Consider the following 22351-nt stretch of genomic DNA (forward strand, 5'->3'; position numbering starts at 1 on the left):
TAAAAATAGATGGCTACAAGGCATCGGACATGGGTCAGCTTCAAAGAACTGAGCTCACAGCCTTGCTGGGGAAACACTAGAAGTACCGCTTCCCCCAAGCTTCCTGATCTGATACTTGCCCACTGTCCCCCGTTTCTCACTGGCACAGAGAAAGGCCAGGTAACCAGAGGGCCCTGTGAATTTTGTGGACCAGAGGGAATTCTGGGCCATTTGAGCTTTGGTGGGCGCCATGCATGGATCTGTGGTCCTTCCTGAGAACCACAACCCCAGTTACGCGGGACACAGCCTTGGCTGCCTAGGCCGGGAGGCCCAGAGCCAGGAGTACAGCCTGGTGGCTCTTGACTGAAGGGAACATAGCCAGGACATATCAGGCCAGGGCGTAACCCCAACCCACGTGTGGACCAGGAACCAGACAGAGCCAACTGCAGTGAGAGAAAAAGAATAAAGTGGTGACTAGTTAAATAAATACAATACTCCTGATTTTATGGAACACCGTATAATAGCTGCTAAAGAGGGTCAAACAGACCTGGACGCTGACACAGAAAGATGGTCACAGAATATCTGTTGGATGCACTCCAAAACCCCTTTTGAAAGGTAACTGCACACTTAGGCGTGCATGACGCAAGTGGTGAGCACACAGAGAATGGTCAAAAGGACGCACCCAAAAAGCTGCTGAGAAGTCAGTCGGGACCAGGTGTGGCATGGACAAAAGCCCAGACGTTCTGCTCCATGTTAGATCTTTTCACTGAACACGAACCGCTCGTGGTGCACTTATCAGAATAAAAAGACTAAGTGTGATGCAGGGAAGCACCTGGGCCCTTCCAAAATCACCTGGGATTTGCACTCAGTCCCGTCTACCGCACTGAGAGCATCAGTGGATTTTAATGTGCAAAGGCTTTAAAAAGGTGGTTGTTCCCACACTGGCCCTATTGGGGTGGGGCACAGGTGGTCTCTGGACCTGTCTCTGGACAGGTGGGCCTGTGGCCCACCTAACCTTGAGCCCAAATCACAGGGCAGTTGAGAAGGGTGTCAGCTGGGAGCTCTGGGGGAAGCCAGCTCAGAGCCACCTGGTCCGCCAGGACTACGATAGGCCGTGACAATGGCACACAGCACAGCCGACAAGCAAAGTCACATGCACTAGGCTCTGTGACAAGTCAGGGCCGCAGTGGCATGTGACAGAGGGTGCAAGGAAGCCCAGCGGCTGCCTGGGCCCCGCCCTGCCAGGACCTCCACCCTGTTCACAGGCCCTGAGGTGGATCCAGAGGCCGCACAGCACCGGTCTGGAGGGAAGGTTCCAGGCGAGGCGGAACTAGGCCTGGGGCCCAGCCATCCTTGCAAAGCCCTCCAGGAATAGACAGAACCCTGGCCTGGAAAATCCTGCTCCAACCTCGCCCTGGGGGGACCCCAAGGCCCAATCACATTATGTCCAACAAATCTCCAGAATTTCCGCTCCACAAGCAGAAAGTGGGTGAGGAGGTTCTCCTCTAAGAAGGCCCCATGTTCTCACCTCCTGGTTTTCATGTCTCTGGGGAGACTTCTCAGACTGAACAGGGCTGACCTGTGTAACCAGCAGGACACTGTGGAATTGACGGAGTGGGACTTCCAAGGCTCTGGGGGAGGAAGCCGGCTGCCGTGCTGGACACTCAAACAGCCCCATGAAGGGGTCCATGTAGTGACAAACTGAGGCCTCCAGCCACTGGCCAGCACTAACCTGCCAGCCCTGCGAGGGAACCACGTGGGAATCAGACCTTGTAGCCCAGCAACCTCAAGGGAGACCCTGAATCAGAACCACCCAGCGAAGCCACTCCCAAATTCCTGACCCACAGAAACCGTGATAATAACCATTTATTGTTATAAATGGCTAAAATTTGAATTTGTTACTCAGCAACAGATAACTAACATGATGGGCTTCGAAATCCAGTCTGAGTGACCCTCTCTGGGCTCCTGAAAATAACATTTTTCTGTGGCCACCACGCTGCTCAACGCCACCACCATCTACTGCTGGAGTCCTGCAATCCACTCCCTGGTCTCCCCACTTCCACAGCCCCAAAGGCTGTTTCCCACATCCCAGTGCTCATAATGAGGGGCCTTCTGATGCCTCCCTAATCACACCAAAACAAGTCCCAGACTCCTCCCCATGGTTTGCGGCGGACCCTGCCAACCCCGTCCGTAACCCCAGGGTCTCTGTACTTGCTGTTTCCTCTGCTTATGAAGTTCTTCCCCAAGAGTCTGCCTTGATCCTTAGACCTCACGTGTCCTCCTCAACAAGGCCTCTTCTGATCATTCTTTTTAAAATTTGCAACTTCTGCCCTCCCACCCTGCCTGCTGACCCCCCACTCCCAGCCCCCTTCCCTGCTTTATTCTCCTCCACAGCTCTGCCCACAACCTGACGATACACAGGAGGCCTGCACGTCTTAGTCTTAGTGTAGTTTTAAGCTTTAATAACTTCAGAGGTATAAATGCTACAAACGGAAACCTCCGGATTAAGAGGCAACGGATGAGGTTTTTTTTTTGGAAGGGCTAGGTTTTTTGGGGGTAGGCTTTAACTGTTTCTTTTCTAAATTAATGTGTATTGCCTTTTTTTTTTTTTCATGTTTGGCCACACCTCGAGGTTTGTGGGATCTTAGTTCCTGGACCAGGAATCAAACACGCACTCTTGGCAGTGAAACGGCGGAGTCCTAACCACTGGGCCACCAGGAAATTCCCTAACGTGTACTGCTTTAAAACAAGAAAAATTATTTTTAAAAGACTGGAGGGGGATTTCCCTGGTGGCGCAGTCGTTAAGAATCCGCCTGCCAATGCAGGGGACACGCGTTCAAGCTCTGGTCTGGGAAGATCCCACCTGCCGTGGAGCAACTAAGCCCGTGCACCACAACTACTGAGCCTGCACTCTAGAGCCCATGAGCCACAACTACTGAGCCCACGCGCCTAGAGCCCGTGCTCTGCAACAAGAGAAGCCACCGCAATGAGAAGCCCGCGCACTGAAACGAAGAGCATCCCCACTCGCCGCTACTAGAGAAAGCCCACGCGCAGCAACGAGGACCCAACGCAGCCAAAAAAAAAAAAGACTGGAGACATGGGACAAGGATGTTAGAGCAGTGACCATAAAAATCACAAAACTGGAACCGCGTTCTGGAAAAACCACTGGATCGTACATTTTAAAGGGTGAAGTTTGGGCTTCCCTGGTGGCGCAGTGGTTGAGAGTCCGCCTGCCGATGCAGGGGACACGGATTCGTGCCCCGGTCTGGGAAGATCCCACATGCCGCGGAGCGGCTGGGCCCATGAGCCATGTCCGCTGAGCCTGCGCATCCGGAGCCTGTGCTCCGCAACGGGAGAGGCCACAACAGTGAAAGGCCCACGTACCGCAAAAAAAAAAAAGGGTGAAGTTTGTAGCATGTGAATTATATCTCAACAAGGCTGTTATTATGAACTGGAAGCACTTCAGTTGTCAGCTGGTAAATCATCAACAAATTTTTTTGGTATTAGATCTTTATATGATCTATTTTTTGGCAAGTAACTTGGAATTAGATGCTATTGCTAAATCAAACCCCTGTTAATTCCCATCTACTTTATTTACGTGAACAAAGTTTCTTAAAATGAAAAACAGAACTAGAAGTGCTGTTGAGCTGTCTCATTCCAGCAACAGGTTCTATTCAACTGTGACTACATGAATTAACTGGGGGGAAAGCAGCCTATCCACTGACTTAAGAGATACATGTTCAATTTTTTTTTTTTACTATTTATGTTTGTTATTTATAAAAACTGTAGGGACTTCCCTGGCAGTCCAGTGGTTAAGAATCCGCCTTCCAATGCAGGGGACGCGGGTTCCATCCCTGGTCAGGGAACTAAGATCCCACATGCCGCAACTACTGAGCCCACACACCACAACAAAAGAGGCCGTGTGCCGCAACAAAGATCCCGAGTGTCGCAACTGAGACCTGATGCAGCCAAATAAATAAAAATAAACATTAAAAAAAAAACAACTGTAGTATTTGTGATGTTCTGACCAACTGGTTATTTGTAATGGCCACTCAAGCCAGGAGAAAAATTCTCCCTTTTAAGATTCTAATTTCAATTTATGTACATATTTTGGTTGCATACAATATAGGGACCAATAAAAGACTTTCAAGCATAAAAAGTTGGAAACACCTCACATGCTCGATAAGGAAATGGTCCAACACACCGTGGCAGTGACAGGATGGAACCAAACATCAGGTAAAGGAGGGAGCGGGGTCTCCGAGTATCAGCACAGAGCAGGTGCAGAACCAACACAACTCAAACACGGAGGACGTGAAAACATATCACAACGCAGCCCCACAGCGCAGATGGTGGGACCCCAAACTTGGAGGAGGAAGAAACCAACGTGGGGAGGACATGCCTGAGTCCACAATATGAAAAATGTAAACTGTGGACTCTGAATGGAGGGCATTCCCTATATTCCTCTGTATTTTCCTGTATGTTTTTAGATGCTCACACTTTTTAAATATTTATTTATTTATTTATTGGTTGTGTTGGGTCTTCATTGCTGCACGCAGGCTTTCTCTAGTTGCGGGTAACAGGGGCTACTCTTCGTTGTGGTGCGCAGGCTTCTCATTGCAGTGGCTTCTCTTTGCTGTGGAGCACAGGCTCTAGGTGCGCAGGCTCCAGTAGTTGTGGCTCGCGGACTCTAGAGTGCAGGCTCAGTAGTTGTGGTGCACGGGCTTAGTTGCTCCGTGGCATGTGGGATCTTCCTGGACCAGGGCTCGAACGTGTGTCCTCTGCATTGGCAGGCGGATTCTTAACCACGGCGCCACCAGGGAAGCCCTAAGTGCTCACATTTTAACGAAAGGAACTTTTAAAGGAGGAATGTGCATCCTAGGGAACTGGCAGCAGCTCCCAGGTGTGTGCCTGTGTGTGTGTACAGATGTATCGTGCATACGTATATGTGTGGATAGGTGTGTATATCTAAATGTGTGTGGTGTGTGTGTGTGCACATGCATGCATGTGTTGTGCTGTGTGTGCATGCATCTGTCATGTACACATGTATACGGTGTACATGTGTTGTGTGCATGCATGTGCATCTGTGTGTGCACACTTTGGAACCAAGAGGAGCAGGCAGGGCTATGAAGAGGAGAGAGGGAAAGAGAAAGACAAGACAACCGAGGGGGAGAAACAAAAAGGAAGACCTGGAGATGGGAAGAGAAGAGAAACCACCCCCACAGCCCCCAGGCTCTTCTTCCATGCCCCCGAGTCAGTGCCCCAGCCTGGGTTCCCCACAGAACCCATTGAGAAGGGATGGAACCTGCCCCCACTTTCCATGTGAGAAACTGAGGTCAGAGATCACCAAGCTAGTGATGGAGTCACGGCTCAAACCTGCCGACACCAAGCCTACCATGTGTCTTTTTTAAAAATTATTTATTTATTTATTCTTGGCTGCGCTGGGTCTTCGCAGCTGTGCACGGGCTTTCTTTAGTTGCGGCAAGCGGGGGCTACTCTTTGCCACAGCGCGGTTTCTCATTGCGGTGGCCTCTCCTGTTGCGGAGCATGGGCTCCAGGCGCAGGCCTCGGTAGCTGTGGCTCGCGGGTCCAGAGCAGACACAGCAGTTGTGGTGCACGGGCCTAGGTGCTCCGCGGCATGTGGGATCCTCCCAGACCAGGGCTCGAACTGCGTCCCCCGCCCTGGCAGGTGGACTCTTAACCACTGCACCACCAGGGAAGCCCCACCGTGTGTCTTAATCCCATGCTGGGCACCTCCCCGTAACACAGCCCAGGGGACAGACAGGGGATGGCAGTCAGCGGTGTCACTGCCGGTCACACACAATGAGCCACGTGAGAAGGGCGTCTCAACTGTGAGATCCTTCCAGAGGGCCTGCCAGAGGACACGGGTCCCGATTTTGACCTAGAAGCCCCAGCTACCTGGCACAACCCACTCCAGTACTCCAGGGCCTCAGAGGAGCCATCCTCAAACTTTACGGCTAGTATGTGGGTTCCTCAAAAAATTAAAAATAGAACTGCAATATGATCTAGCCATCCCACTTCTGGGTATTCACCCAAAGGAAACAAAAACACTAATTCAAAAAGATACATGCATCCCAATGTTCACTGCGGCATTATTTATAATAGCCAAGGTATAGAGGCAACCTAAGTGTTGTCAATAGATGAATGGATAAAGAAGATGTGATATATATATAGATAGATAGATAGATAGATATACATATAATGGAATAATACTGGACCATAAATAAAATGCAATCTTGCAATTTGCAACAACATGAATGGACCTAGAGGGTATTATGCTAAGTGAAATGAGTCAGAGAAAGACAAATACCACATGAACTCACTTAAGTGTGGAATCCAAAACACAAAACCAAACAAACAAAACAAAACCAGACTCATAGATAAAGAGAACAAACAGGTGGTTGGCAGAGGGAGGGGGCTGAGTGAAATAGGTGAAGAGGATTAAGAGGTACAAACCTCCAGTTATAAAATAAATAAATAAAATAAATAAGTCATGGTGATGTAATGTACAGCATAAGGAATACAGTCAATAATATTGTAATAACTTTGTACAGGAACAGATGGTTACTAGACTTGTCATAATGTGTGCAAGTGTCAAATCACTATGTATCAACAGTACAAAACTAACATAACATTGTATATCAACTATCTATCTATATATTTATAAATACACATATTGCTTTCACCCGTCTTACTTTTTTCTTTTCCATTATAGTTTATTACAAGATATTGAATATAGTTCCCTGTGTTATACAGTAGGACCTTGTTGTTATTCTATTTTATACACATTAGCTTGCATTTGCCAATTCCAAACTCCTGATTTATCCCCCCCACCAATTTCCCCTTTGGTAACCATAAGTTTGCTTTCTATGTCTGTAAGTCTGTTTCTGTTTCATAGATAAGTTCATCTGTGTCATATTTTAGATTCCACATATTAGTGATAATTACTATGTTTTTATACCTCACTTAGTATGATAATCTCTAGGTCCATCCATGTTGCTGCAAATGGCATTACTTCATTCTTTTTTATGGCTGAGTAATATTCCATTGTATGTATGTACCACACCTTCTTTATCCATTCATCTGTCAATAGACATTTAGGTTGCTTCCATGTCTTGGGTATTGTAAATAGTGCTGCTATGAACACTGGGGTGTATGTATCTTTTCAAATTAGAGTTTTCTCTGGATATATGCCCAGGAGCGGGATCACTGGATCATATGGCATCTCTATTTTTAGTTTTTTAAGGAACCTCCATACTGCTTTCCACAGTAGCTGGACCAATTTACATTCCCAGCAACAGTGCAGGAGGGCTCCCATTTCTCCACACCCACCTCCAGCATTTGTTATTTGTTACATCAACTATACTTTAATTTTTTTAAATTATGGCTAAAACAAATCCATGTCTCTGTCCCCTCTCTGCTGTCGCAGTCAAGGGACACTCGGGCTCAGACAGCTCACCTCCTCTCTGCCCGTGGGATTCAGACTCTGCCCTACTTATGGGTGTCCCAGTGACCTGGATGACAAACAGATGAACAGCCACCAAAACAAAGACCAAGAGTGCCCTTCCCGGGAGGCTCCCAGCGTCCCCTCAACTGGCTGTTTTCCTTTACATAAGTCAGGCGTGGAAGGACAAGTCAGGTGCAAGGCAGACACATGTTCATCATCTTCCAGGATGAGGGAAATCAAGGCTGTTTCTGTGACGGCCTGTGGAGGTGGAGGCAGAGAGGTATTGCCCCTTCCTCACAGGCCACAGAGCGAGCCGAGCAGACTTCTGGGGTTCCTTTCTGCTTTGTGTGTTCCACTTTTACACGTCTAGCTGTGCACATGTGTGTGATGATCATCATTTACAACTGAAAACTGGAAACATTCTAGTTGCTTAAATGAACCAACCCTGCTAAAAGAGCCAGGTGCCAGGACATGCAAAGATCTCCCTGAGATCAGAGTCAAAAGGCAAAGTGTTGGTCAGCATAGAGAGCACAGATGGACTCTAGGGGAAAGAAAGGGTCAGGCAGGATCCACGCCAAACAGACAGGAATCTCCGAGGAGGCGGGGAGAGAGCGGGAACAGTAAACCATGCCCTCAATGTTCTCCCCAAGAACATTGGCTATGCACCCAGAGTTCTATTTTTTTTTTAATAAATTTATTTATTTATTATTTATTTTTATTTTTGGCTGCATTGGGTCTTCCTTACTGTGCATGGGCTTTTCTCTAGTTGTGGCGAGCAGGGGCTACTCTTCATTGCGGTGCACCGGCTTTTCATTGCAGTGGCTTCTCTTGTTGCAGAGCATGGGCTCTAGGTGCACAGGCTTCAGTAGTTGTGGCACACGGGCTCAGTAGTTGTGGTGCATGGGCTTAGTTTCTCCGCGGCATATGGGATCTTCCTAGATCAGGGCTCGAACCCGTGTCCCCTGCATTGGCAGGTGGATTCTTAACCACTGTGCCACCAGGGAAGCCCTAGAGTTCTATTAAAACCTGAGTTTATCAAGAGACCAGAGTTTGGAACCCTGCTATAGCGTGAATGTTCGTATCCCCCAAAATTCACATGCTGAAACCTAAGCCCCAATGTGATGGTGTTAGGAGGTGGGGCCTTTGGGAGGTGATCCTGCCTGATTTACCCAAATCGCCCAACCTCTGAAACACCCACAACAGAAAGAAGCTGGGCAGGACAGGTGCCACCAAGCATTCCTGTGGGGACAGCCACCACTACGACCACCACAGCCACAGGGCAGCTCCATGGCTTCATCAACTCCTGGTTTCCCCCAAGAGCTGAGTGAAGAGCCATCGTCAGAGGCGGAGCTCCTGCAGCAGGGCATCCTCAGACTAGACGCCGTTCCAGGTGGTCCCTTAAAACGCAAATGAGATGTCTGCACACAACCCGGGACCCCTTCAGAGCTCCCACCCGCACCCCAACTCCTCAGGGGTTCACAGGCCTGAGCCCCTCACCTCCCACCTCCAGTCTCAGCAGCGGCCCACCTTCCTTCCAAGTCCTTCCTACACAGCAGTGCCTCTGGCCTTGAGGTCTCTGCGGGCTGATCCTCTGCCCACACTTTCACACCCCAACTGTCCTTGGCTCACCCCGTGCATTGCTCAGACCTCCATGTGCTCAGAGAGGCCTTTGCTCAGCACCCCCAGCATGTAGAACACGGAGGGACCCCCACGCAGATGACCCTCACCTCTCCTCGACCCAGGAGCAGGACTGTGCATCTTGGAGATGGAATGCCCACATCCCCAGAAGCCCCACGAGGCCCAAGGGCCGTCTGTTTCGGGAACATGGGATCCCAGTGCCCTTTCCAGCGCAGTTTCAGGTAACCCAGGCTCCCCGCCTCACACTCCAGACACTCTGGACCAGGGACACTGATGTTATCCTCAAGGGCAAACATGCCTTGCTCAACCCACGGGCTAGGCTCCGGCTCATCACTCTGCAGACTCTTATTCTGCTCTGCGCTGCCCACCTCACCGCACCATCTCCCCGCCCTGTCCCGGATCCCAGAGCTCTCTCCATCCCCTCTGGCCCAATGGGTTGCTCCTGCCTTGCAACTCCCCGGAGGCCTCCTGTGCCCTCCTGGCAGGCCTTTGCCCAACTCTCTGCGTGGTGTTGATCCCGACAAGCCCAGTAATCACTACCCTGGCCTGGACACAGCAGGAGCCCAATGAAGGTGGATGAATGACACCTTTATTCCTATGTGACAGTCATGGAAACTGAGGAACAGAGAGGTCAAGGAACTGCTCAAGCCACACTACTAGTGAGAGGTGGTATCCTCATTGACAACCCATGCTGACCCAGAGCTGCGTCCTCAACGACGCCAGCCCAGCCAGTGTTTTCAACCCACCAGGCAATTTTCCAATTCTCAGCCAACACTGCCCGGGTGGCCTACAAACTTAGTTCAATCCTGACACCATGTACCTGGACACAGTTGACACTGTCAGATCCCACAAGATAAGGGCTCAGCCGATATGACTGCAAACCCCTACCCCACTTCAGACGCCAATCACAAGTTCAGGTGATCGATCACCTATGCTTCTGACCCACCAGCTATAAATCAAAGGTTCCCAGGACCCCCTTGTCGGGTCCAATTAATTTTCTAGAGTGTCTCAGAGAACTCAGGAAAAGAGTTCATTTGCTAAATTATCAGTTTATTACAAAAGGATACAACTCAGAACAGCTGGATGGAAGGGATGCACAGGGCAAGGCACGTGGGAAGGGCTGCGGAAATTCCATGCCCTCCGAGTGTGCCACCCTCCCAGCACCTCCACATTGTTCACCAACTGAGAAGCGCTCCAAACCTGGCCCCTCTGAGTCTTTGTGGAGGCTTCAATACATAGATAAGACCGATTACATCATTGGTCACTGGCCATCATCTCAACCTCCAGCCCTCTTAAGCTCATGGCTGGCTCCACCAGCAACTAGCCCCCAACCTCAGGGGCTTTCCAAAAGTCACCTCATTAGTATAAACTCAGGTGTGGCTGAAAGGGATCTGTTAAGAATATCAAAAGACACCCATTTCACATTATCACTGATCCCTTAGGAAATTCCAAGGGTTTGAGGAGTTCTGTGCCAGAAACGGATGAAGACCAAATTTGTATTTCTTATTATAAATCACGATACCCCCGCCGGGTAAACCGTGATATGGACAAAGACACCCTAGGGCCCCCTTCTAAGAAACACAGGTGGCCCTGGAACCTGGGCACCGGGTGTGGCTTCGCTCAGCTGCCTCCGTCATTCCCACTTGCGTGGAGGGGAGTGGGGAAGGTGAGAAGTCTGGGAACAGTTCATTGATTCCACTGGCCAAAAATTCTTCTCATTTTACCACAGCACAGATATTCCGGGTTACCAGCTTCCTGACATCCGCTGCCACTAAGCCCCAGCTGGGCCTGAACAACAGGGAATCAGGATGTCACTGCCCTCAGAGAGGGCCGATCTCGGGGAAGCATCTCCAGGCCCATGAGATCACTCCGCCAGGTGAGAGACAGCCCCTTGGGCTAAGAGGCTGTTCCCAAACAGTCTAAGGAGACTGACACCCGGGGTCCACCCACCGTAATCACGCAGCTCAGCGATTCCCCTGGGTCGCGTTCACACATTGCACAGAATAGCTTCTCTGCTCCCCACACTCAGGCTGGGGGACTCAGCGCAGCCCCATTTGTAACACGAGGCCTCGGTGAACACCACAGGCTGCAGACTACAGACAGAGGGCTGCTGGGGATGCCCTAAGGGTAAAAGGAGCCGATTATGCAAAGGAGCTTTACACAGGTGACAAGACACCTGATAAACCTCCCTGCCATGTGAAAGGCTTACCAGAGCGACACAGCAAGTAAAAAGCTTGCACCTCCTCCCCTCCCATGGAGGGAAGAACAGTGAGCTGAGAACAGCTCTGACCAAGCAAGGACTCTGCTTTGCTGAGTTCCTGGAAGGGGCTGCAGCCGCCTCTTTTGGGGGGAGAGGGGTCCTCCCCAGCTTCACCCCTTTTCTGGACACAGCCTCCGCCACTGGTGGGCCCCAGCTGCCACCAGAACATGCAGCTCCTAGCCCCTGGACACGGCTGGTTGGCCGCAGCGAACACCAGACTGTGCTGGGCCATCCCCACATTCCCCTCCACCCCACCCCGGGAACTGGACCCAAGACCACAGGACTCGGTCCTTGAGGGCCTCCGGTGGGTGAAGTCAGCTCTATGCTTGTCACAGCAGCATGACACTGAGGCCAGAGAGGACGGGGCTCTGTGTTCTGCTTCTCCTGGCTTCCAGTGCTTGGTTCCCCATCCTGGGTTCCAGAGACGCTACCCACCAGACTACAGTGCATTCCATTTCTGCCTAAGAGAGTTGGCATAAATGCCACAGACAGTCAATCTCCAAAGAATTCAAAATGTAATAAAAAGCACTTAGAAAAGCACTCCTGCAAGTAAGTGAGACAAGAGAGACAATCCAATATTTTTTTTAAAAAATTGCAAAAGACCTCACAAAAAGAGGAAGAGAAATGAATGGCAATTTACACACAAAAAGGTGCCCAGCCTCACTGGTCATCAGGGGAAAAATAAATTAAAACTACCACAAGACATCCATGGCTAATATTTAAGAGAAAAGCAACAGAATTGAACAGACAGACAGACACACACACACACACACACACACACGACACCAGCCAGCACTGGTGAGAACACAGAGCCCCTGGAACTCACGCTCTGCTGATGGGAGCATGAACTGGCTCAACCCGCCACAACATTGTAAAAGCTGTGGACTCCGCACACGCGCACCCGAGGGTGCCAGACCCACTGCCAGGTATGAAAACAGACCCAAAGAGATGGGTATCTGGGATTGTCAAGACGAGACACAGAAAGTAGAGTGGTGGCTGCCAGGGGCTGGGGGAGAGGGCAATGGGAGTTACTGTTTAATGGGGACAGAGTTTCAGTTTCACAAGAGGAAGACTTATGGGGATGATGGTGCAGATGGCTACACAGCAGTGTAAATGTACTTAATGCCTCTGAACTGCACACTTAAAATGGGTAAAATGGTAATTGTTATGTGGAATTTACCACAATTACTTTTAAAAGTGAAAAAAATAAAATGGACCCAAAGAAATCAGACTCCTGGGAACCAAAGCCAGTCACAAGAGTGTCCACCCAGCATCATTCATGAGAGCCCAAACCGGAAACTCCCCGAGCGCCCTCCACGTGAGCTCGTGGATGAACACACGGTAGCGCCAGCAGACACTGGGATGTCACGCAGCAGAGACAGGAAACCGACTGCGGCCCCAATGACAGCGTCCACCCTCTCATCCCCCGACGTGCAGCCAAGAGCATCCACTTCTGTTTATACCAAGTCCAGAAACAGGCAAAACTCACCTCCACTGGAGTCCAGAGGGGGCCTCCCAGGGAGGAGGGGGCAGAGATTGGGGAGGGGCACCGGGGGCTTTGGAGGCTGCTACTCTTCTATCCCTTCAACACGCCCACCTGGTGATGGTTCATCAAGCGGAAGCTCCTGACCTGTACGTCTCCTCAGTATGTTACACTTTGGCTGTACATGTACATACATGCAAACACCACATGTTTTCTACAGCACTGAACTGAATACAATTCCTTCTTTCGACTCCCCCCTAAAGCACTGCGGGCATCTGGTCACTCAGGACTATCACAGGGGCATGAGACCCGGGTAACAGAATGCGGCAGTTATCAGAACAGTGGACCCCCCCCAGAAGGCCTGCTCTGCGGGTGCCGGGCCCCCAGAACCAAGCCAACGCCGAGTAGGATGAAAGGATGAGAAAATGGGTTATTTGCAAGCGCTGCACACACAGGGGTGGACAGATGTTCCCGTGTCAGTCATTCCCAAGCCTCTACCTCCCCTCCCAGCTCGGAGAGAGTGGCCATGATTTCTAGACAGCGAGTGGCCCCCCCATGCTGCTCCACACCACTGGCTTGTCTGCAAACAGCAGGGGCGCGGGCCAGGCGGCGGCTGGGCCTGGCTCCCCCAGCTCTGGGGAGCTGGGCAGACGCGGGGACAGTTGGCAGAACTGAACAAGTCCACTGTTATTCACTGAGCCTGAGTCCGACACTGTGCGGGTGGCACGTGTGGCATCACTGCCCTGCGTTTTACAGGACAACACAGAAACATGAGGCCTGATGGCTGTACCTGACCACACGGAAACACGCATGGGAAACGCCCACTGGACGTGGCCCCGTGCCAGCGTCTGGCCGCCGGCACCAGACTTGGGAGGCAAGGCAGGCAGCAGTGGTCACTGCCCGCAGGGTCATCCAGGAAGTGCAGGATGTTCCCAGGAAACTGCCAGACCTCTGAAAAACACAGGGTCGGATGGACCAGGGCTTGGTCCCTCCCCGCCAGCTCCCGTGGACTCACAGAGTCAGGACTGAAAGGGGCCCGGGAGCAAGCGACCGGCTCAAGGCCACAGGGCAAGTCACTGGCATGGGGCCGCTGGACTCTGAATCCAGTGCTCCGCCGTGGCTCTACAGGCGGGTAGGGGCAGAAGACCCCTCGAGGCGGGCTCACTCTCACAGTGCTGAGCTAAGCTCTGCCTGTGCCCACCCTGCTGGTGGAAGGGTGTGTTGTCAGCACAGCGAAGGCCACTTCAACCGTGAGGATGAAAACACATGCGCACACACCCCCCTTTGATGCTGGGCAGCTGGGCCCTCCGCGCCACGACCGACCTCCTGGCACCAGAGGAAAGGCCTGCCAGCCGGCTGGCCAGCCTAACCAGCACAAGCCCGGCTTCTTCCACTGACCAACAGGAGAGTGCGGCAAAGCCCAGGAGCTGGGCGAAGGATGCAGGGACCTCCAGGTGCTCAAAACCCCGAGGGCAGGCGACACAGCAAACCTCAGCTCCAGTGGCCACAGGGCCCAAGTGCCCACCGCAGGCTTCTAAACCCAAGCAACTGGCTTCTCCTTCAGGGAGACAGGTCCTCAGATGCCACCCACCAAGGCCAACTTAAAGGGTTTTTGTTTCTGCTGTTCTGCTGTTGTTGTTTTTAACCTAAAATGTAACAACTGAAATTCCAAAAATACAGCTTATTTATACAGCTCTTACAATGATAAAATCCAAACCGAATTCATGTGAGCAGAAGCACACAACTAGTTCTGCTATGTGAACGGGCACAGGTGGCACGATGCCGGCGATGATGGTGCAGGACTCTGAGCACGAAGGTGAAACCCCCGTGTGCAGGTGGAGCCCTTTCCCCACACCCTACCCCTCTGCCACTGACCCTGGGGCTCGGAGCACAAGCTCACTGCCTAGGGACAGTGATGGGGCCCAGGGACCCAGAATGTCCCCAGTGACAGAGGACGCCCTCGGTGACACAAAAAGTCCTCCCTCGTCTTACAACACCTGCCTCGGTTCTTTCCTTCAGGCATCAATTATCCAGAGTCAGCAAGGCCCCACTTCAGAAAGGGCAAACCCAACACAGGCGGCAGCACTCATGAGCAGACGTCTCTAGACTGCCACCAGCACAAAAGTACACACCAAAGTCTCCTGGCACACACCTCAGGCCCCTCATCACGTGGCAGCAGGCCCAGGAGTCCCCGGACCCCCGCCTGACACCCCAGGGGATGCAGCCCAGTCTGAGCAGCTTGTACACTAGGGAGAGGGGAGTTGTTTTCTGCAAGGCCTGCTGCACAAGCATTTATTAAACACCTACCGTGTGCAGGCCCAGGTGCTAGGAGACAAAATCAGCCTGATTTCTAGTTCCTCTGCCAAAGAGGACAAAAGTCTAGTGTCACGAGGACATGGCAAAGTTCCAGTGAGATAAAGGAGGTAAAAATGCTCTGAAAGTACATGCACTGATATACAAAAGGTTTAGGTCTGGGGCATAGTTCACCCCCACCTCCAGGGTTAGTGGATCACGTGGCTGACTGCCCCTCCTGATGCTTCTCTTGGGTGACCTGTCCCTACCATGACCTCCCTCAAACACCAGGGCAGGGCAGCCCACATGGCTTTAAGACACATGAGTAACAGTAATAACGCAGGAGGAGGAACAACCAACCGTGGCAGCCAACAACAACGACCAGGCACTCCTGTGGGGACCTACTGTGCTCCAGGCTTCCGTCTGCAATCTTCTCTTTAAGAACTTGACCGAGGTGTCCTAATGCCTGCCGTGACCCTCGGCTGGGGACCAGCCAGCCGTGTGATCGGGGCAAGGGACTGCAGGGCAGTGGAGTGCAGAAATAAACTCTCGCATTTATGGTCAGCTGATCTCTAATGAAGGTAAAAAGGCAATGTGACGGGAAAAGAATAGTCTTTTCATCAAATGATGTTGAAATAACTGACTATCCATATGCAGAAAAAAACACAAAACCCTAAATCTTTACCTCAAACCATACATTAAAAAATTAACTCAAAATGGATCACAAGACTTAATGTATGAGCTAAAACCATAAAACTTCAAGAAAAAAAATAGGAGAAAATCTTTGTGACCTTGAGGTAGGCAAAGATCTTTTAGATATAACTCCAAAAACATTAACCATCAAAAAAATTGATAAGAATTCCCTGGTGGTTCAGTGGTTAGGACTCTGTGCTTTCACTGCCAAGGGCCCGGGTTCAATCCCTGGTTGGGGAACTAAGATCCCACAAGCCACGTGGCGTGGCCAAAAAAAAAAAGAAAGAAAGAAAAATGATAAATCAAACTTCACCAAAACTTAAAATTTTGCTCCTCAAAAGACACCATTAAGAAAATGAAAAGACAAACCACAGACTGCGAGAAAATATTTGCAAATCACAGAGCTGATAAATGAACTGTATCACTGTATCCAGAATCCAGAAAGAACTCTTACAACTCAAAAAGAAGACAATCCAAGTTTTAAAAAGTGAACAAGACTATAAGAGCCAACCCCCCAACACACACACACACACACACACACACACACACACACACACACACACACACACACGATATACAACGGCCAATAAGCACATGAAAAGATGCTCAAGGGCTTCTCTGGTGGCGCAATGGTTGAGAGTCCGCCTGCCGATGCAGGGGACACGGGCTCGTGCCCCGGTCCGGGAGGATCCCATGTGCCGCGGCCGCTGGGCCTGCGAGTCTGGAGCCTGTGCTCCGTGGCGGGAGAGGCCACAGCAGTGAGAGGCCCGTGTACCGCAAAAAAAAAAAAAAAAAAGATGTTCAACATCATCAGGAAAATGCAAATCAAAACCACAGTGAGATACCTCTTCACACCCACTAGGATGACTATAATTAAAAAGGTAGGCAATAATAAGTATTGACAAGGATGCTGAGAATTTGGAACCCACACACACTGCTGGTGGGAATAAATGTAAAATGGTGCAGCCATTATGGAAAACAGTCTGGCAGTTCCTCAAAAAGTTAAACACATGACCCAACAATTCCACTCCTAGGTGTATACTAAAGAGAACTGAGCACACCAAACAAATGTTCAGCAGCATTATTCATAATAGCCAAAAGGTGGAAACACCCCAAGTATTCATTAACTGGTGAAAAGATAAACAAAATGTACTATAACCATACAGTAAAGTACAACATGGATGAACCTCAAAAACAATGCTAAGTGAAAGAAGCCAGACACAAAAAAAGACTACATGCTGTACGATTCCAGTTATATGAACTGTCCAGAAAGGGCAAATTTTAACGACAGAAAGGAGATCAGTGATGGGGTAGGTGTGAGGGTGACAGCAGAGATTGCCTGCAAACAGGCACAAGGCAAGGAAACTCTGATGATGGAAATGTCTAAAGCTGATTGTGGTGATGGCTGCACAATTCTATAAGTGTACTAAAATTCTCCAGATCATAGGTTTACAAAGGATGAGTTGTACGGCACACGATTGATACCTCAATAAAGCTGTTATGAGTAAAGTAAATAAATACAATAAAAACAAAGCAAATGCTGTTAAATTCAAGCTAGGTACTGTTGCAGGCCATGTTGAAAACTTCAAAGTAAAAGAAAATTGGACAGGGACTTCCCTGGTGGCACAGTGGTTAAGAATCCGCCTGCCAATGCAGGGGACACAGGTTCTAACCCTGGTCTGGGAAGATCCCACATGTCACGGAGCAACTGACCCCGTGCACCACAACTACTGAGCCTGCGCTCTAGAGCCCGCGAGCCACAACTACTAAAGCCTGCGTGCCTAGAGACCGTGCTCTGCAGCAAGAGAAGCCCGCGCACTGCAACGAAGAGTAGCCCCCACTCACTGCAACTAGAGAAAGCCCGCACGCAGCAACGAAGACCCAACGCAGCCAAATAAATAAATTAAATAAATAAATTTATTTAAAATAAAAATTGGACAGGAGATTTAAAAAGTCCTCACATACACACACACACATACACACACGTAACCATGAGATGATGGATGTGTAAATAACCTTATTGTGATAATCATTTCCCGATATATACACGTATCAACTCATTACACTGTACACCTTAAACTTACACAACGTTATATGTCAATTATATCTCAGTAAAGCTAGAAAAAAATTGGACAGTGTTACAGAGGTGTTAAAAAAATACTAGCACCCAATGATTCTTTCTAATATAATCAACAAAATGGACAGAGACCTGAAAAGATAACAACTGTCTCATAAATTGATTGTACAGTCCATGGTCCCTAAAATCATCTCAACCCCCCTTCCGTCCCCAGTCCATGCTTGGGAACACATACTCAAGTACTGCTTAGGTTCCAGACTGCCTCCCGGAATAAGGTGGCCCGAGGGGCAGGAAGCAGAAAAGACAGCCTTTGGACTGGAGAGGCTGCGCACTCTAATCACTGGCAGCGAAATCGAGGCGGCCCATGGTGTTCACCTGGGTGCCAGCCCCAATAGACTGTGGCTGACTCGGGTGTCCACAGAGCGGACCTGACTGATTAACAAGGTCTACCAAACAGAATCCAAAAGCAGTGCTGTTAGTGCCTTGTATTTGTGATTTTGTCCAAATGCCCAACTGAAGGGACATCAGGTTTGCTCTGGTCCCAGGTGACAGGAGGTACCACCTTAAACTTTTTGTTATCTCTTCCAAGACACTGCTAACTGCTATTAGAGTCTAAGTTGTTCACTTAATTTATTTTTTGAGCCATTATAGCAGCTAACATTTTTCAAGGACCTCTTAGGCGCTAAGCACTGTTCTGAGCACTGTATGAGGATCAGCCCATTTTACAGATGCGGAAACCATGACCCAGGGGGCTAAGCAGCTTGCCTAAGATGACTCAGCCAAAGATGGGCTGTAAGAACATCAGATATGGAAGAGGATGACTTCAAACAACTGCTCCATCAGATCTGGGGATGTCAGCCTCCAGGGGATCTCTATACCAGGCTGGGCTGCCCTGTCCTTGTGCCTGGGAAAAAGCAGGCGTGGATATCTCCCATGCTTAGTAGGGAACAGAGCCCTCTGCCCAGCTCTGACTGCATCCCCTCTGACTGTCCCGAACTGTGCTAGTCTCCCCAGACACTTGCCTTCTTTCACCTTCCAAAATGAGCATGAAGCAGTTCTCAAACTTGAGTGGACATCTGACTCACCCTAGGAGTGGGTTTTAAATGCAGGTTCCTAGGCCACAGCAGACCCCAACAAGTCTGAGGCGGGGCCTGGGAAATGCATGTTAAACAAGCTTCCCCACTGTTGGAAGCAGGTGGTGCTGGACCATACTCAGAGGAAACCTGGTCCAGGGGATGTCCACAGGCCAACTGTGAGGCCTAGAAGACCACAAGATGGGATCAGATATTTCAGAAGCCAGGATCAGAGGCTCCAGTCTGAAAGTCTCCATGATGTCCAAATGCCCTGTCCTCTTTCTTCTCTCCTTTCCAGGCAAGTGACCAGACGAGGAGATGGAGCATGAGGAACCCAAACTAAAGTTCCAGGGCAGGCCACACTCCTCATCAGAGGCAGAAAAAAACAGTGCGGATGGGTACAACTGGTCTGGTAGTCTGACTCATGGTCCTGTACCCAGATGAGCTTCCATCCAGCTCTGAGACCTTGGAAAAGTCACTTCCTCCCCGGGGCTCAGGTCTTTCAGCCACAAAAAAGGAGACTGGAGAACCGGGTAGGTCCCCTCCAACCATTCCCTGGTTGTCCAGCACGGCCTCCCAGCTCCTCTTCCACCGACAGTAATGCCTCCTTGGGCCCAGACCCCCTCCCACCCCCCACCCACCAAACACAAGCACCAGGTCACAGGAGAGCTAAGCCTCTGTCCAGACGGGACGGATAGTGTCCAGAACCACTGGCCGGGTCTTCACAAGAAGCCACCAAAGAAAGGGAAAACCAGCGATGGAATGATGTCAATCCTTTTGACAATGACCACTTTGTAAGCACAAGCAAAGCATCGGGCACCGTGCTAAGCCCTCCCAAGCGTCGCGCCCCGGAACCTCACGCCGGCCCTGGGGGATCCCTATTGAGCATACCCCAGTGCGCATACGAGGGAGCTGAGGCGCGCAGGAGTGAGTTGACTGATCCAAGGTCACCCAGCCGGGACGAGGCAGTCAGCGCCGTACCGACCCACGCCCCGGGGTCCGGATGGAGGGCGCATGGAGCTCCATGCAGGGAAGCTGCAGGAAGGGCCGCGGGCCGAGCAGAGCCCCCAGCCCACCCTCCGAGGAGGATCGTGCGCCCAGCCCCGCCGCCCCCTGCCCGCCCCGCGCTCCAGCCCGCGCCTCGCTGTCCGCAACCGGGGCCGAGACCCGGGCCGGGGCGGCCGCTCACCGGATTTCGGGGGGTAGCGATAGGCCGAGTTCGCCTGGATGTCGATGTCCTCCACGCCCGCGATGCGGCGACTCAGGATGGAGCCCATGGTGCACGGCGGGCCGGGCCGAGTACGGGATGGGGGCGGCGGCGGCGCCGGAGGCGTCCTCACGCGGACATAGCCGGGACCAGGCCGCACGGACGCTCGCCCACGGCCGCGGGCGCTCGGCCTCCGAGCCCCCACCCCCGGCTCGGCCCGGGGCCAGACGCCACGGCAGCCCTCCGCCCCCCGGGCCCGAGGCACCTCGGGAAATGGAGTCCCCTCGCCGCCGAGGGTGCCCGGCGGCGGCGCGGGATACCCACCTAGGAACTACATTTCCCAGGAAGCTCCTCGCCCGGGCTCGCTGAAGTTGTTGACAAACGGTCCGGGACAAACCAAATGGACCTGAGTCCAGAGGGGAGGAACCATCAACCACACTGCAAACTATCCTTCCCTTTGCATTCCAAGCACAAGACTAACATTGTAACTCTTTAGACTTTTAATAATCTGTTCATACATAGATCTTGCTAGGAACCAACGCCTTCCATTTACTCCCTCTCTGAAATATCTCCCGGAGCATGGTTCTCCCCACTTCCCTAGGTTTAATCTCCTGGCCCGGCCAGCAGAGGGCAGACCCTTACCTGCCACCCGCAAAGAGCTGGGATGGAACCCAAGATTACCTGGAGCGGTGCACACAGGGGAAGGGAAGCACCTTTTCCAGAACTCTAGGCATCTCTCTGGCTCCACGTCCAGAATAATTCTTTGAAGACATAATTTTAAAGTCCCCCGTGGAGGCAGTAGACCTCTCCCCATTTTACATATAGGGAAACTGAGGCACAAAGAAGGGAGGGGGCCACACATAAGGGTGCTCAAATTTACAAGAATCAGGGTTAGAGTTAAAGCCTCTTCGCAGATTGCAATGTACTTTCTTGGCTTTGTGACTCACACAAAACTCTGTAAGGCCAAGTGAGGATCTGTTTCTACCTACTTTTCACTTGAGAAACAGCAGTTCTGAGGAAGAAAGTGACTTCCCAAGACAAGCCTGTCTATCCAAAAAGGAGCTAGGGAGGGCAGAGGCTGTCTAAGAGTCTCAGATGGTAAATTCACCACAGTCCACATTAAAGTGAGTCCTACACCTTTCCAGACACCAGAACCCAGAATACAACCTTCCTATTTTCAGGGGACCTGGGAAACCAAAAGTAATAAAAGAAGTGAGGGACTTGTGTGATTATAAGGGAGAGTCCAGGTCTTGGAGCCTGATTTAACCTCTCTGCCCTGCAACCAAGATCCCCATTTACTGAGCACCTACTATGTGCCAGACATTGGTGTTGAAGGCTATGCACATATCCTCTCTTTTAATTCTCTGTTGTAGGTTCCATTTTCATTCCCAATTTACAGAAGAGGAAAGAGGCCAGGAGAAGTGAAGTACCCCACTCAGCTTGCATAGTAGATAAGTGGTAATAAAGCTGGAATTTGAACCAGGCCACTCCTCTTAATGCCACACTCCCCTGCCACCCCCAGCCCCTACCACCCCAGAGACAGGAATGCTCCAGTGCGAGATTCCCTGTCTCTTGCTCCCAGATGGGCCTGAAGACATCCCCACCCCATGTGACCTTTCTTCCCTTACTTTAAATTTCTTTCTGTTGAATCACATAACACTGTTGAATCATATATACACAAATAGGTATACCAACACAGCATTCAATTTATCGGTCTCCCTGCTTGTGGGGAGGGAAGGAGGGTATTGAGGGCCCAGATGTTCCCACTGAAAAATAACCCTAAGAGCATGTCCTCCCTACAGATAGTGGGCCAGGGCAGTCATTTCCATGGGCTGATGTTTGATCAATTAAACATTCCTCTTAATAGAGCTTTGGACTTCGGGTATATTTTTCTGTGCTTATCCATGCCCCAGTGGGAGACAGGCCCTTTTTGATTTGATACTGGTTCTACTATCAACATCTTCGCTGGTTCACTTATTTATTCAACAAATATTTATCATGCAGCTACTATGTGAAAAGCAATGAGACAGGCAAAGAGCCAGGAAATAGAGATTAAATGGTGAAACCACCAGATATGAAACATCTAGTGAGGAAACAGACACTACAGGCGAACAAGTGTATAAATACAAAATGTGGTGGGTGCTATAAGGGAATGGACTGAGGTGCAGTGAAATACTAGGAGAG

General features: G+C 50.7%; 1 protein-coding gene across 5 annotated transcripts in view; it reads right to left on the minus strand.

Moving 5' to 3' along the window:
• The window catches only part of MGRN1 (mahogunin ring finger 1), a 58945-nt gene that overhangs the window by 32933 nt on the left and 3661 nt on the right, over positions 1 to 22351 (minus strand). For 3 of the 5 annotated variants that reach the window (XM_022594780.3, XM_022594782.3, XM_022594781.3), the window contains exon 1: positions 20150 to 20420. The exons of 1 other annotated variant lie outside the window; for it this stretch is intronic. In XM_022594780.3, coding sequence (XP_022450488.1) covers positions 20150 to 20237 — 88 coding nt within the window. In that variant the 5' untranslated portion in view covers positions 20238 to 20420. Of the gene's footprint in view, positions 1 to 20149; positions 20421 to 22351 lie in introns of those variants that run through there. One more of the 5 variants, XM_022594779.3, reaches the window with a different exon arrangement.

Source organism: Delphinapterus leucas, chromosome 15 (assembly GCF_059928025.1).
Source record: "Delphinapterus leucas isolate spDelLeu-1000000601 "Yukka" chromosome 15, BTC_Dleu_Yukka2, whole genome shotgun sequence".
Classification (NCBI taxonomy): domain Eukaryota; kingdom Metazoa; phylum Chordata; class Mammalia; order Artiodactyla; family Monodontidae; genus Delphinapterus; species Delphinapterus leucas.